Here is a 16448-nt window from a genome sequence, read left to right as displayed (position 1 = left end):
ATAGACGTGTTACCTAATAACTTTAACCATAATTTTTTTTAACCAAAAAGCTATGAATTTCAGATAAAATGTGTTCAAGAGAGGAGGAGAAAGAAAATATAAATACTGAATATGAATGCTCAAATGATTCTAATACCAAAGATATAAATGATCTGGAACCTTCTAATAAGTAAGTTTCTAAATTATTTAATATGACAATATTTCCCAGCACCTTTACCAGTTTTGTTAGCCCGGGCCTTCTTCCTGTAATACGATGTTATACATGATTTTTCATCATGGCTGAGAGCCTGTTCTAATCTAGCGGATATTACTCGTTTTCGAAGCCATACCTACTGGAAATATGTTTTTTTCAATTGTTGATCAAACTTTTTTATCTTTATCTTAGGCCAAAGCCTGTAGGATTTTTGTCAATTAGGAGAAAGACTTGTTAACAGATAATTGTTGATTTCTTAAATTTAATTGTTCAAACTTGGTTTATCTTCAAACTTTTATTTAAATAGGTACAACAGTCATGGAATACAAATTTTGATTGTCAAAGTTTTTTTGATAAAATATTTAATTCAGGGACACAAGTAGTAATTCTTCAAGGAAAAGGAAAGACAAATCTAAACCTGGCCATGGAAAGCAAAGAAAGGTAGGATTTTTTTAGTAGTGAAGTCTAAGTCACCTGGATCTGCTTGGCCCTAATGTAACCCATATTACCCATTCCTTTTCAGTTTGCCTCTTTAACCCTTTTGGGCTAAGGGAAAGGAATCGCGAAAAATTATTCTTTGCGCTCAGTGAAATGACTGTTTCAGATTATTTGTAGGCTTTCCTTTTCTGGTTAAAAATTGCGCGAGCATAATCTATACGTTCCGCAGTTCGGCCGTTAGAAGCCTTTAAAATTGATAGATTTTTGGAAATAATCGATACCAGCAACATTTTACCGTATATCGTACTAGATCCAGTTATTTTTATGGTTTACCATTACAAACTAAGAAAAACATAGCATATCAAATATAAAACCAAACAATGTTATTTTAAGTTGAACTATCACTGCACTGGCAACTGGAAGGAGGACCATGGCCAACCCCTGTTTGGTGTCAGTATCAATCCCTTCATCCCAGATGAAGAGGGACTCGTGTTCGCCACCGCAGGGTTCAACAGGGTTACTGTGTATCAGGCGGATCCGAAAAGCACCAGGTAGAATATTTATCTACGAATGTGGATGGCGATATTTGGATAGGCATCGAAAATGCTTTTTTTTCGTGTTAATTTAGCAAAATCAAACGCTAAATGGACAGGGATCTAACGTGATAAGACAATGACTCATAAATTGATGTACATGCCCAATGATGACACACAAATTTACCCATTCTTTAGATTAAAATTAGTGGTTGAAACGTTTGAACACTCAACTTAATTAAGTAATGATGAGAAAAAATTACTTTGTTTTGATTTCGTAAAGTTCTTTAATGTTTATTTTTAGTGGAAATGATATACAAATGGTGCAGTGTTACGCAGATCCTGATCCAGATGAGAACTTCTATACCTGTGCCTGGAGCTATGATACAGAGACCAAGAAACCTATTCTGGCAGCAGCTGGCGTCAGGGGTATCATAAGGTAGGAAATGTTTTTCAGTGGGAGTTGGAAAAATCTACGTTTTCTGCAGGGAAGGTGAGAACAGTGGACTGTAAATTAGACTGGATCCGAAAGTTTTAGAAGCACGTTCTTTTATTCGTTGGATAAAAACTTCAATATTGATTGGTTTTTATTAACGTAGTGTACACTTTCCTACTATTAATTTAAATCTTCAGAATAAGTAATAATTGGGTGCTTATTTATTGTCTATTGTTCTAACCCCTAAGATCCCTGCAAGATACCAATTGAACAAAATAACACATTTGGTTTGCTCCTTTTATATTTTCAAAACACAAATGGTATTCATTGTAACTTGTAAGCATCTAATTACCCGCCCTAATCCCTTATTTTATATTAATTGAAAATAAGAGGGGGGGGGCGGGGTTGTATAATGCATTCCTATGTCCAACCCCCTGAGGATGGCTTTGACGGGACTTAAACTTATCTAAAGAAATGAACAAAGAAACGAAAAACACCCCTAATTTTATATTTGTTTTGTTCTTTTAGGATTTTGAGTCCTGCAACGATGACGTGTATAAGAAACTTTATTGGCCATGGAAATGCTATCAATGAACTAAAGTTTCATCCCAAAGATCCAAATATTCTCCTATCTGTTTCAAGGGATCATGCTCTCAGGTATAATTTTTGGGTAGTTTTGCTACTGTTATTGATATAAGGAAATATTTGGCGATTCTTGTTTTAGTAATACTTTTAATGTCTTTGTGTGAATCTGGATGACCTCTATAGTACGGGATATTTCACCATTAGATCTTATTTTTTTTCTGTCTTTGAACCAAATCTTGCTAGTGAAGTTGTGCTTGTTTTGGGCAAGGGCAATCCTACAACTTTTGGTATATATCTTGACCTTTACATAGCATTTAATTGCATAAATGAATTGGAACATAATTTACCCGTTGATGATGTGTTTTAAATATCCACTTCACTTAGAAACATGCTGGAACTTTTAACGTTTTTTCCTGAATTGATTTATGCTTTTACTGAAAATTAAATTTAAAAATTGAAGTCAATATTGTAAATTTAGAGAAGATTTCTTTTCCTATAAAGGTGTATTTTTTACAGAGTATGGAATGTAAAAACAGAAGCTAATATTGTAATCTTTGGGGGAGTTGAGGGACATAGAGACGAAGTTTTGAGGTAACATAGTTTGTTTATGTTTTGCGCTAAAGTTTTTATGTTGTTTGGTCTGTATTTTTGTTCAGACTTGTTACGATCAATAGTTATTGAAATCTTTAGCTTTAGACAACAAAATAACCTTACTACTTTATAATATTCTAGCGGATTCACCCCTAGCCTCTAGGGGCTTCAACCCAAAATTTGGGGATGGGGGAAGGATTTTTTTTATTTTTTGGGTTGTCCCACCTTCCAAGAAAATAGCTTAAAACTAAATATATTCCCTGAAGAGTAGAGCCCAATAGGTTCAGCGGTTAATAAGATTATTCTAACACTCACAAATATTTGTTTAGTGCTGATTTTGATATGGCGGGAGAAAAGATAATCTCATGTGGTATGGACCATTCTCTCAAAATATGGAACTTTGATACTCAACAAATTAAAGACTCTGTGGAACTATCCTATAAGGTGAACTATTTTTCTTTCATTAACCTATCTCTAAATTCTTACATGGATAATTATTTTTTTAAATCTAGAATTTTGGTCTGCCATTTCTTAACGGTTAGCAATTTTCGTGAATTTAGACATATTAGAATTGTCCTATCGATTTCAAACTTAGAATGATTATTCCTGTATTAGTTAGGTACTATAATTCAATAATCATTATCAGAAAGTCTTTATGTCCAGTGTAAGCTTGATGATGATATTTAGCATTTAAAAATCAATATTTTTTATGTTATAATCATCCGATTTACTTAATTTGGAAATAAACTATATTTGTTAATATTCATTTGTCTGACATCTTAATATACGTTAACCTTCGCTTTCATGGATGTTGTCATCCTTGTTTTTGAAAAAGACTAAAAGTTACCTTAGTGACTAGTCCTTCACTCAGGCACAAACTGGAGGCCAATCATGGTTCTCTGAAATCACACAAGTAAGAGATCAATAAGAGTAAGGTAAACGTTAACCCTCCTGTGATTGAATCTGTAAATAAAAGATATATATTTAACACAGGAATTTACAAAGATAAACAAAAGATATATGAGGATAAAAACTAGAGTATGAGTTGAAGCTAGGTCGTGCTTCTAAGTAAATATAAAACTAGGTGGAGATAGTTCATTCTCCTAGGTAAGTAATAGTGGAGATTATTCATTCTCCTAAGTAAGTGATATTTATGATAATATTGGTGAGACTGGTTCGTGTCCCTAGGATAAACATTAGAGCCATGTATGTGCTCTTAAGATATATACAAATCACAGGATGTGTTGATTGTGGAGACATTTCTTTCTCACTGGAAGATCTGCTGGTTCACCTAGGTAGGTAGGTAGGTGATTGATAATAATCAAATATTGGTATTATTTTTATTTTTGTTTTTCTTTGAGAGCTTTGTTTAGTTCCTTTTCAACTTTCAGGTTATATTCCAGGGCACGGATTTTGCTTTTTAGACTCTTTATCTCATCTTTGGCCTCTTCCATGTCTCTAGCATTGTCGTCCTGCTCATCTCTCAAGTCTTTTTGCAGCTTAGCCACTTTGTTCTCAAGTCTGTCTATCTTTTTCTGGGCTCTGTCATCTGGTTCTTGTTTTTCACTTCTTTGGAGCATTAAATCTTCAATTTGTCTTTTGAAGTGTGAAGTTTCTTTGTTGTGCATTCGTTGAAGTAGCTCTGTTTTGTTTGTTTCCTCCATCAGTGCTTGTTTAAAGTCTTCTCTGCAGTCATTGAATGTAGCAACTTGTGATTCTAGTTCAGCTATTTTGTTTTCTTGTTCCTTGATGATATCTTTTAGCTGAATATTTTGGATGGAGTCTGCTTTGTCTTCGATGGTAACTACTTCCATGGTTGTCTGTTCCTTTTCATAAATTGGTATTCCTTGTCTCTCAAGCTGGCTTGCTAAGATTTCTTCAATAGCTTGTTTTACAATAGACTTGAATTCTCCCTCAGTTTGTCTTGAGGCTTTCTTTGCCAGCTGGGTTTTGCCCTCTATGGCACCCATAAGAGAGAAAAGCCATCTCCTTTCATTCACCAATTCTCTGTTGTTGCATTCATTGTCAGGCAGCTTGTAACCAGGAGTTATATTTAGATGGACTGGGGCTGGTTCCATGTCAAAGTTTTGTCCTGTTATCTCACGGACTCCACTTGTATGATGCATGATGATGGCTTTGGCGACTTTTTCTGTACCAGCTAGGCTTAATTGGTGTCCTAGTCCGGTTTTTCGGTTGTATTCTTCAAAGCAATGAGCCATTACTTCTCTTCTTTTGGTGTGATATCTGTTCATGGTAAGTGTCCATTTGTGACCATTCAGGGGTGCTGATCCTAGAGCATGAGTCACTTGTTTTAGGAAGTAGTTTGCTTCTTGAATTTCTTGCCAGCGGTGTTGCAATGATGGGGCGTATGTTATAGTTGAGAAGGTAAGTCTTATCTTTGAATATCCTCTGCGGTCCATTGGGATAAGTTCAGCTATTTCTTTTGTAATAGCAATAACACCATCTCTTCCCAGGCGCTCAAAGTGTCTATTGAAGATGGAGGCAGTGATGTAGGTCCTTTTGCTTGTTTGTTTCGCCTGCTGGATTCTTTCAGAGACAGCATTTGCAAGGTCATTGATGGTGCCATCTTTGATGCTATCAAAGTGTATTTTACCATCCTTGCTTGTTGCTTTGGCCAGCATGGACTTTGAGACAAAAAAATCAACTATAGCATAGTGTTCTTCTTCTTTAAAGTTAATTTTCTTGATTGCAATGCTGTCCCAATCTAATTTTCCTTGATTGGTTTCGTGGTTGGAGGAGCTGGCAGTGGCGGCTGAGGTTCTTTTGCTGGGTGTTTCACGATAGGGGGATCTTCTATATTCTCTGGATGGTTGTCTGCTGTTTCTTTGTTGATGTCTATGATCCCTTGATAGAGACCTCTTTCGTGGCTCTCTATATGGTGAGCGGCTTTGCCTGCTACTTCCGGCGGATTTTTCTCTTGATAAGCTCCTTGTGGAGGTCCAGTGATTTTTATTTCTGGAGGAGCTTCTTGAACGCTTTTGACTGCGTTTCTCTGCATCTTCAAAAGAGACAGACTTTCTCTTTTCAGATTTTTCGATTTCACCTTGACTTTCACATTTTTCACTGGGTTGAGGGTGATTGGTTGACTTAGTCGTGTCAGCCTCATGATGGTTATCACCACAGTCAAAGATGTCATCAGAGAGAGGATCTAGGTCTTTGATCCAGTCAAAAATTATGACTTCATTGTCTTCAGACATATTTTCCGACATTTCAATTAAGGTAATTTCTGAAATGGAGGAAAAAAAATTTGTTTTGTTGATCTCTACAAAGAATTTTTGGTGTTTCAGAAAAAAAAATCACAAAGAAAAAAAACTATGGCATTTCTATTTTTTTTTTTTAAAAAGGAAGGTATTGTGAAAAAAAAACTTTTGGGAGAATCAATGATGTAACTAGTTTTACAAAAGAATGTCGATTTTTGTAACTGTGGGGTTAAATTAATCATTAGCAAGCTTCTTTATATAAAAGGATGACTGTGGATTTGAAGAAAAAAAATGACTAATTGTAACTAGTTTCTTTTCATAAAAACGCCGTAGGTTGAAGGTAGATACGTTTATATATTATAATTGTGAGCAAAGAAAAACAAACTAATTGTAACTAGCTCTTTAGCATGAAATATAACTGTAGGATTAAAATGACTTTTAACTATTTAAAGTATAACTGTAGGATTAAAATGATTTTTTAACTAACTCTTTTTAAAAATAAACTCGTCGGTTAAAATAACAGTAAAAATACATTTATAAATCACTATTTGTTGAGTGGATATAATTCCCATTTCCCACGTCGGGTTGAAATTCTTTATTGTTTTGGTTTGGTGCGGCAGGTTTGAGAGGGGACATGTTTTCTCTTTTTAAAAATTCCTTTTATGCTTTCCATTTGTGTATGTATTGTTTGTGATAAATTATCACAGAAAATTGTTGGTGATGGTCGTTATAAGTTTGTTCATTTCTAGCACTTAAATTTTCGTAATTATCTGTTCAATTTTTGAGGGTAGTTTTTAGGGAAAAGGGGGGAGGCGGATGTGCCACTTTTTGAAACCAAAAGTAAAAGTCAAAGGAACTCAACTAAAAAAAGAGTTACAGGTCTGACATTTTGCATGGCATTTGCTTTATAGGGGTACAATATGGAACTGTGAAGAAACGGCGGCGCAACCGCCGAAAACCGCCGAGAAAAGGCAAAAAAAATTTGGCGGGAAACGGTGGTTTTCGGCGGTTGCGCCGCCGTTTCTTCACAGTTCCATATTGTACCCCTATAAAGCAACTGCCATGCAAAATCTCAGACCTGTAACTCTTTTTTTAGTTGAGTTCCTTTGGTGACTTTTACTTTTGGTTTCAAAAAGTGGCACATCCGCCTCCCCCCTTTGTTGCGCCTATTTTCGTCCATTTCGCGCGCGTGATATCTTTGAATGCCGCGTATATTTATGACGTTATGAATGTCGTCTTCCGTTTAGGTTCGAAAATTTGAGATGGGGTTTGGACTACTTGTTGTTTGATATGAAATTTTTGGTGAAAATATTGTTTAATACGATATTTTTGTGGTTTGTTGTATTAATCGACGGAATTGAGGCATACACAATAATTTTTGATTTTTGAAGGGCTGGTTCTTGCCCATTAGATTCGACATACAGGAAATATGATGAATGGGGGAAGCATGTTGTTTTAGATATGAAAATTGAGGGGAGAAAGAAAAAAAGTGTAATTGTTGAGAAAAATGAATTAAAGCAAAATAAAAAACAAAAGAAACAAAAATGTGGTTTATATATATTTTTTTTTTTGATTAATACAAATGTGTTGGTCATCGGATCTTGGTTTTTGATGATTATTTTGATGGAATGATTTGTGTTTTCCAAGGTGATGAGATTTCTTCTTATATCTGCCTGAAATGAAAAACAAATAAGTTTTTGGTGAAGATGGTTGACTAGGGATAATTTGAAGGAATGCCGGTGTAAAAGAAAAAAATGTTTTTGTATTTGTGTTGGGAAATTTTCTAACTAACAAAGCTCCGAAATAATGAAACACTTGTCGTTGTTTACATGTTATTTATTTATTTGATATTTATTTATTTTTTTTTTTTTTCACAAATATTACAATAATAAAAGTTGAGATTGGCTTGTGTTGGTTCATAAGGTTACCAGTTGGGGGTGTGTTCTGCAAGTTCTTTGTCTTGGTTGGGATCGTAGGTCATGAAGAATTCCGAGGAGTTGGCAGCATCAATAGATTCTCCTAGATAACCTGTTTGGAGTGTTTCCAGTAGGTTCGTACCTGGCATACCTCGTTTAGTCATGCAGTCTGCTAGCATCATGTTTCCTTGAAGCCACATAACTTTTTCCACATGTCCATGTTTTTGCATTTGCTTGACACAGTGAATCTCTCTTCTGAGTCTAGCATTAGCCACTTGTTTGTTTGACCGTATTGATTCATATGATGAGTAATTGTCTACTACTCCTACTATTGGTATTTTGATGTTTAAGCACTCCTCACCCATTTGTTGGATTCCAATTGCTGCTGTTAGAGCTTGTTCCATGGCCAACGTTTCTGCCTCTAGTGTCGATAGGCAGGTTCGTTTTGGTTTGCCTGCTTTCCAGGCAATGGGTGCCGCCTGTTTTGTGTCTTTGTTTGCTATTAGAATGATGTATGCAATGACTGATTCCTGTCTATCACAAATATTTCCATGGCTTGCGTCTGAGAAGCACCATAATTCCGCATTGTCTAGATTGCCAATATTGGGGATGGTGATGTATGCTTTGTTCATTTGCATTTTTGCCATTACTTTTGCCGCTTGTTTCATGTCTTCTATGGTTCCATTGTGGAATTTTGAGCTTATGTGGACCATTTCATAGCTTAAGTCTGGTCTCGTTGCTCTTATGACCCAATTAACTTTGCCCATGATTTGGCGAAGAGTTGTCGTTTCTTCTGGTTTTAGGGGGCTTGCGGATTCTTTCATACGTTTTGCATCAAAGGTTGGTATCTCAATAGAGTTCAAGTATTCGTGTTGGTCTAGAGTTATGCGATCTTTGCTTTGCTCAATGTGGAATCCTGTGTAGGTAAAGTTATTTATCTCAGTTTTTCCAACTACTAGGTCTTTTAATAGCTTTGGGATAATGTTGTTTTCAAAGTTATCCGTACCAGCATGTAGGAAGTCGTCTACATGAATAGCTATTAATCCCTCCAAAATATCGTCTTCTTTGTATAGGTACAGGGCGGGATCTTGGCAAGACTTTTCAAATCCTAGTTGTTCTAGTTTTTCGTCTATTTCTTCGTACCATTGGCGAGATGCATCAGTTAATCCATATAAACATTTGTTTAGTCTCCAAAGCATCCCTTTTGCGTCTGCTTCCTTTGGGGGTTTTATGAATACTTCTCTGTCTAGTATTTTTCCTTGAAGGAAGGCTGACTTTATATCTGTACAGCAGACGTTCCAGACATTTGCTGCTGCCAGAGTGAGAAGAAATCTTAGTGACGTTGATTGAACTGTTGGTGAGTCTGATCTTATGTTGCTTTCTTCTTCATATCCTCTTGCTGTAAGTCTGGCTCTGATTGATCCTTCTTTCTCTGTAAGTACCCATGTCGTGGTAATTGCATTCTGCCCATTGTCTGGAACTTCAGTGTAGGTGCCAAAGTCTTTTAGTTTTTGTAATTCCTCTTGCATAGCTTTTAAGCCTTCATCAGTCTTCTTGGTATCTGGTGTTGTCATTGTGGCGAGAATCTCGTCATGTACCCATAAGGCAAGTATGTTTTCTTCATTGGACCTTTTTGTTTCAATTTCTTCTGTATTGACTCCAATGGTGTTGTTTAGGTGCGGGAAAGTGATATTATACCAGTGTCTGTTTGTTTTTCCAACTTTGCCTCCCAGCGAGAAAACTTTGCCTGGTCTCCATGTTCCTTCAAGTTTGCATTCTACTAGATCTCCTTTATGGAGAGTCGGTGGTTCGTATGTTGTTGTTTGTGCTTTGTCTTTTTGCTTTGATTTGTTCTTTTGTTTGGCATTGTCTTTCTTTTTGGGATTGGTTTGGTTATTTGCAGTTGGTGTTTGGACTTCTACCGTTGATCCATGAGGCCCTTGTGTTGATGCATTTTCATTTGTATTATCGTCAAATGTGTTCTTGTCAGTTTGACTGGCTTCTTGTAGGTTTTGGTCCAATTCGTTGGTGCTATCAGAGGTTTCATCTTGTTCATTTACTTTCTCGGTGTTTTCTTCAGTGGTTTTGTTCTCTCTATTGTTAGCATGTAGTTCTGATGCTGTAGTTCTAGATGCATGATTTGTGTTTTCTGCTTGATTTGTGTTTTCTGTGATATTTCCAGTCTGGGTGTTATCACTTTGGGTTTCTTGTCCATCAGTGTCGTGATTGGATGCATGTTCAGTGTTTGCTTTGATAACTCTATTTGCACTGCATTTGTAGAAGAAGCTGCCACAGCTGACCATTATGATCTTTCCGTCTTGAAAGACAACTTTTCCGGAGAACCATTTCTTGTAATTAGCTCTTTTAAAATAGACTTTGTCACCATGCTTGTAGACTGTATTGTTGGTACGGATTTTGGCTTCTAGTGCTTTCTTTAGCTTGAGTGCACTCTCTTGTTTGATGAATTCTTGTCTAGCGTTTTTCATTGCTGTGAGATGCTTGAGCAGGGCACCTGAGATGCCTTCATCATCCCATGTTGGAAGCGAGTCGGTGATTATGTTGGGTAGTTTGGGGTTTTTTCCAAAAACTATTTGGTATGGACTAAATCCTTGAACCATTAGTAGGGAGTTCTTAGCAACTAGAGCCCAGGTTAGGAGTGTATCTAGGGGTACATCGGGATTGTCTTCCTCTAGTGCTTCCACGATGTTGTCATTTGTCCCATGGTTTTTCTCACATATACCATTTTCCCAGGGTGACTCCGCTCCAGTGGTGTTGTGTTCCACATTGAATTTGTTTGTCAGTAGTAGCATTGTTTCATTGCAGAATTCTCCTCCATTGTCTGTGAGGATTTTTCTTGGCGTGCCAAGGATGCTGATCCATTTTTCCATGAGACCATTAACAATTTCTGCAGGCTTTTTCGTGTTAATTATTTTTGCCATTGTGAAGCGAGAGAACAGGTCAATGATATAAAGAATGTGTTTGCCATTCTTTAGCTTTTTGAGATCCATGGCTATGACGTCATTCACATCCTTGGCCATTGACATGGCTACTGCGGGTTTGTCTGGGTTCCTTCGTCGTAGAACGCAGCCTTCGCAGGGGTCAATGATTTTGTCTAGCATTTTACTGAATGTTGGTAGCCAAGCATTGGCATGCTTGAGAAGGTCGACAAAAGCTTGTTTGGGCCGATGCCCAAATTGAGCATGAAGCTTTTTCAGTAGTTTCATTTGAGTTGCTTCATCAGCATTTTTGAGGTCTATGGCGGCAAAGATCTCTTCAAAATCATCTTCTGCTAAGAATATGTCATGCATTTCTCCATCCTCAAGCAAGTTCACAATGTAGTGTCCGGCAGTGGTGGTGCTGAGGTCAACTATTTTTCCGTTGATCGAGGCTTTGTCTTCTTTCATGTATAGGATTGTGTCATTATCCTGTAAATCAGATTTTGACATAAGCATTGGAATGTCAGAGGGTATGATGTAGACTGTGATGATTCTTTGTTTGTCGCCCATGTATACTGGCAGTTCCCATTTTTCTGTCGCTGTTAGGAGTTGGTTGTTTCCAAATCTGAATTGTTTGTTGGCCTTGAGTGGTCCCATTGTTGCATCCCTAAGGTCTTTGGGAAGTGATCTCAGGTAGATTTGGAGCCATTGTTTTCCTGCGACTGTCTGCAAGCAGCATGTATCTAATGCTGCACAGTTAAGTGCCTCATTAGTGAATCTGCTCAGTTCTGGGTCTTTCATGTTGTCAGATAGGCAGATACTTCCTGGTTGATCTTCAGAGAAGTTGAATTGTGATTCTGAATCAAAGTCATCATCCTGCAAGTTTAAGTCATTGAGTCCAAGGTCATTCTCAATATTTTCTTCAGGTTGTTGTTCTTGTTCTTCCGTTGTTGCATGGATTTGATATCCTGAGAATCTCTTTGAGTTTAGATATTGAGCTTTCATCTTTTTGTATTGGTTGCAGTCTTTTAGGATATGATTTTTAGATCGGCAGAAATTACACCTTCTGTCTTGTTGAGGTTGATATGGTCTAGACATTCCTTGTCTTGGTTGTTGTTGTCGTTGTTGCTGTTGTTGTTGATATTGGGGTTGTTGGGGTCTAGATGGCTGTTGATTTCTGCCTCCTCTGCTAGGCCTGCTTGATCCTCTGTAGTATTGGTTTTGTTGTTGTTGTAAGAGTTGCTTCTTTTTCCATGCTTGTTTTTGGTAGAAGCTTGCTGCATATACATCTTCTTTGATTTCAGCTTCCAGGTCCTCCATGGATTGGCCATCTGTTACCAAGGCTTGTTCGTGCCTTATTTCTTTTGATGAGTTTGTTTGTAGCTCATTGAGTCTGTCTGACAGGTGTATCATAATGGAGTCTTTGATGTTTTTGTATATATTTGTCATGTTCTCATCTTTGTTGTTTACAGCAAGAATGAGTTCATATTGAGTTTCTGACAGGTTTGCCGTGCGCAGAAGGTGAAGTGCCTTACCTAGTTCTGTGAGTGCACCAATATTTTCAGTGTATCCTTGACATACTTTTTCAAATTGAGGTAAATACTGTTTGATGGGTTGATCAGGCTTTCTTTTGATATCCAGAAAGTCGTCCCATTTTTCTGCTGCCTTTGTTAGGCCTGATTTTTCCAGGTACTTGTCAAGTACCTTCAGAACCTTTTTAACTCCTTCCTCATCGTCATTGAGGGATTCAGGCGTGTGTTCCGAATAAACATAATCTTTAAGATCATGCCCAAATTTGGAATTGTTGGATAGGTTGTACGCTATCACTCCACCCTGGATTTTCTTTTCCACATGCGTCATTCCGCTCCATGCTGCTATGTCTCTCTTGAACTCTGCGTAGGTCTGACATTCTTCTAGGTCAGGAGGGTTAACAATGGGTTTAAGAATTGACATTTTTATTCACTTGTTTCGGATTTACCGATTGCCTTATTGATCTCTTTTTCACAGTATCACTGATGCCCGTGTTGATCACTTAAGTTTGATTATTAATCGTAGCGGATATCCGCATTCACTTACGGGGAACCGTAATATTTAGGCTATGCTTTCGTTAGCCTGTAGGGTAACCTTTCTTTTTCACTTCACAGAGAGAATTTCTGATTGCCTATACAATGTTAGCAAAGCCTTTTTCGTAGCTCTGGTACCATTGAAAAAGACTAAAAGTTACCTTAGTGACTAGTCCTTCACTCAGGCACAAACTGGAGGCCAATCATGGTTCTCTGAAATCACACAAGTAAGAGATCAATAAGAGTAAGGTAAACGTTAACCCTCCTGTGATTGAATCTGTAAATAAAAGATATATATTTAACACAGGAATTTACAAAGATAAACAAAAGATATATGAGGATAAAAACTAGAGTATGAGTTGAAGCTAGGTCGTGCTTCTAAGTAAATATAAAACTAGGTGGAGATAGTTCATTCTCCTAGGTAAGTAATAGTGGAGATTATTCATTCTCCTAAGTAAGTGATATTTATGATAATATTGGTGAGACTGGTTCGTGTCCCTAGGATAAACATTAGAGCCATGTATGTGCTCTTAAGATATATACAAATCACAGGATGTGTTGATTGTGGAGACATTTCTTTCTCACTGGAAGATCTGCTGGTTCACCTAGGTAGGTAGGTAGGTGATTGATAATAATCAAATAGTTTTCTCTATAATCGTTCTTTATCTTCGAGATCAATAGAAAGAAATTATCCTTTTTTTTATTTTTGTTATTAAAACTTAAATTTGTATTTTATATGATAGAATAACAAGAACAGGTCGAGTACAACGTTTCCGACAGTGAACTGTCATTTTCCAGAGTTTAGTACAAGAGATGTTCACAGAAATTACGTGGATTGTTGTAGGTATGATAGTTTTTTATAATTAAAACTTTAGCCTTAACGACAAAAACTTTTTAATATTTTGATATTTTTTGTTATTGTACATTTAGTAGAAAATTAACTAGTTCTTCTTTTTTCTCATTTTAATATATAGGTGTTATTTATTGATATATTTAAAATCTAAATAGTGAAAACCTACCTACTTGAAATCTTTACCCCATACCCACCCTTCCTATGGATAAATGAACTAACCTATAAATGAGGTCCTTATTAGCAACACATTCTACTGGTGTTGTCAAATTATCATTGAACTTTTTTCCTAGGTGGTTTGGAGACTTTATAATATCCAAATCATGTGAGAACTCAATAGTTTGCTGGAAGCCTGGAAACCTGGATCCTAACAGGTAATCATATATCCGTCAATTCTGTCAGACTGTTTGAATTTCTCTTTGTTATTAGTCATTAGCTGTTTATTTCACTAGTCCCAAAGGTCTTATAATAGCGTTTTCGTATTCGTTGGCTTAGCAACTTTTGAAACTTTTATTAATTTTGATTGGTTGGTTCATTTAGTTGAGTGTACCAACATTTCAATCATTAATGGCAATATACAGAAAAGGTATTTTTTGTATGATCATTGGGATGTACTTCAATATATGAAGAATTTTCTTATCCCTTTAGATCCCTGCATAAATCGACGATGAAAATGTAGTGCAAATCAATATCTAAAAATATATTTAGGACTGAGAAAACATCTAGTGAAGATGAAACTACAATTATACAGAAACTTGATGCCAAAGATTGTGATATCTGGTTTATAAGGTATAGTTCATATCTCTTTTTATTTTTCATTTACTAGTTCACAAGTCTATATGTAACAGCAGATTAATGCGCTTCCTATTAGAAATAATAAAATATCATTTTTAATTCTTCAGGTTTTCAATGGACAGTGAAGAAAAGACTCTGGCGCTTGGAACCAGGACTGGCAAGATCCTGGTCTGGGATCTGGACGTTGAACATCCTTCTGATATCAGGTATTAAATACAATTTGCTGTATTTAGATAAAATATTTTTGAACTTCAGTCATCTAATATGAACAACGCCAACAAACCATTTACTAGTTTTTCAGTGTTTAGTAAACTTTAGACGTCAGTCAAATAAGATTGTGACTGGTCAAAATAAAAACCTTTTGTATCCAAAGCAAACTAGAAAAAACCTTTTTTTCATTACTATATAATTTTCATTTTAAATATTCAAAAGGTATAAATGCTTGATAGCTTAGTTGTTGATATTTTGTGATCCTTTTAAATATTTAATTGTGTTTCTAAAAGAGTCTGAATTTTGTAGGTGTTCAGTGTTGAATAATCCTAAGTGTGTTAGTACTATCAGACAAACTAGCATGTCAAGGTAACATTTTTATACTTTTTAAAAGTGTCATTTTCAGACAAATGTATTATTTTTTTGCAGTACTTGGTATATCTTGTTGTAATTGTCATAAATAAAGAAAAGAAAAATGATAAAAGAAAAATTTTAAAGATTGTTATCTCTTCCAAAAATAGACTACATAAGATATTATATGTTCAGATTTGGAAGTACAATCATAGCTGTGTGTGATGATGCTACTATTTGGAGATGGAATAAAAATTAACACATTCAATTCAACTATCTTCTTTGTAAATAATCAGAATAACATATTCATACAATACAACGAAAAAGTATAGTTAGTAATTAAAATTAGATTGAAGTTCAAAATACAGTCTTAATGTAGGAAGGAAGGGGACAATAGACTGTTTATTACACTAGTCCCCAAAGTTTTTATTATTGTTTTCTTATTCGTTGGTTTAACAACTTTGGGGACTTATATTGAATTTTGGTTGGCTTATTCATTAAGATCTTAACATTTCAACCAATAATCATGATGTACAGAAGAGGGACTTTTGTGTAACATCATTAGGATGTACATCAATATATTGGCCATTTGTCTTATCCCTTAGGATCCCTGGTCTTAATGTGACTAAAGTGAAGTTGTCAAAGATTAAGAGAATGGGGGAAAATATTACTTCTAAAGATTGAATACCAAACCAATTATTTCTTTACTGCCTAGCCATTCTTTTAGAGGGCTTTGATTTTGTTAAAAGAATCCATTCCTTAGTTTTTTATGAATCTGCTGTATTTTTTATATTTTGCTCAAAGAAAATCTTTTAAAGAATATATGTTTTGTTTTGTATTAAAAAAGGCAGAAATTGTTATTTCGTCAGTGGCTTTCAGATCTCAACACCTCAACGTCTAAACTTTATCCCTGCAGGGATTTAATGGACCTTTTAATCCTTACCTAACCCTCCCAAAAACATTACAATCATGTTTTTTTCAAAATTAAAAATCATGAAAGAAAAATTTTGCTACTGTCGTAATAAGATATTTTGCCTGTAAAAAAGTATGTTTTTTTGTACCTGAATGAAAAAATATTGCCGGTGAGATTATAAAATCTCCTAATTAATCAGTATTAAATGTATTCTTAATACCAAAATATTTCAGATTATACAATGTTGATGTTAGAAACATAATAGAGTTGCTCTGAAAATGGTTTGGTTAGGTAGAGTGGCTAAAGGCCTGGGCTTTACAACCCTAGTAGGCCTACCATCTGGTGCCGGAGTTTGGTAAGATTTAATTTTGAGTTGGTAAGCACCACATAATAAATATTCTGTCTGGAAGGGAGGGG

At 35.8% G+C, this 16448-nt stretch overlaps 1 protein-coding gene across 1 annotated transcript; it reads left to right on the top strand.

Moving 5' to 3' along the window:
* The first annotated feature begins 14 nt into the window (after positions 1-14).
* Positions 15-16265, top strand: LOC145312148 (polycomb protein eed-B-like). Its single transcript, XM_080151296.1, has 13 exons — positions 15-169; positions 565-634; positions 1025-1182; positions 1469-1603; positions 2129-2257; positions 2702-2776; positions 3106-3220; positions 13656-13756; positions 14056-14136; positions 14471-14551; positions 14665-14763; positions 15077-15136; positions 15314-16265. Exons 1-13 carry the CDS (start codon positions 69-71, stop codon positions 15375-15377), a joined length of 1269 nt encoding a protein of 422 aa, XP_080007422.1. The 5' UTR covers positions 15-68; the 3' UTR covers positions 15378-16265.
* Positions 16266-16448: the final 183 nt, after the last annotated feature.

Source organism: Acartia tonsa, chromosome 1 (genome assembly GCF_053477335.1).
Source record: "Acartia tonsa isolate MP-2025a chromosome 1, ASM5347733v1, whole genome shotgun sequence".
NCBI classification, from domain to species: Eukaryota; Metazoa; Arthropoda; class Copepoda; order Calanoida; family Acartiidae; genus Acartia; species Acartia tonsa.
Note: the sequence above shows the minus strand (reverse complement) of the source record. Positions and strands in the feature narration are given on the sequence as shown.

What these genes read in the sequence shown, in the direction of transcription:
- LOC145312148 (XM_080151296.1), top strand. Translation starts at nt 69, where the DNA reads ATGTGTTCAAGAGAGGAGGAGAAAGAAAATATAAATACTGAATATGAA. An exon ending in GCGGATCCGAAAAGCACCAG is followed by an intron (nt 1,183 to 1,468) that starts GTAGAATATTTA and finishes GTTTATTTTTAG; the next exon opens with TGGAAATGATATACAAATGG. An exon ending in CATAGAGACGAAGTTTTGAG is followed by an intron (nt 2,777 to 3,105) that starts GTAACATAGTTT and finishes ATATTTGTTTAG; the next exon opens with TGCTGATTTTGATATGGCGG.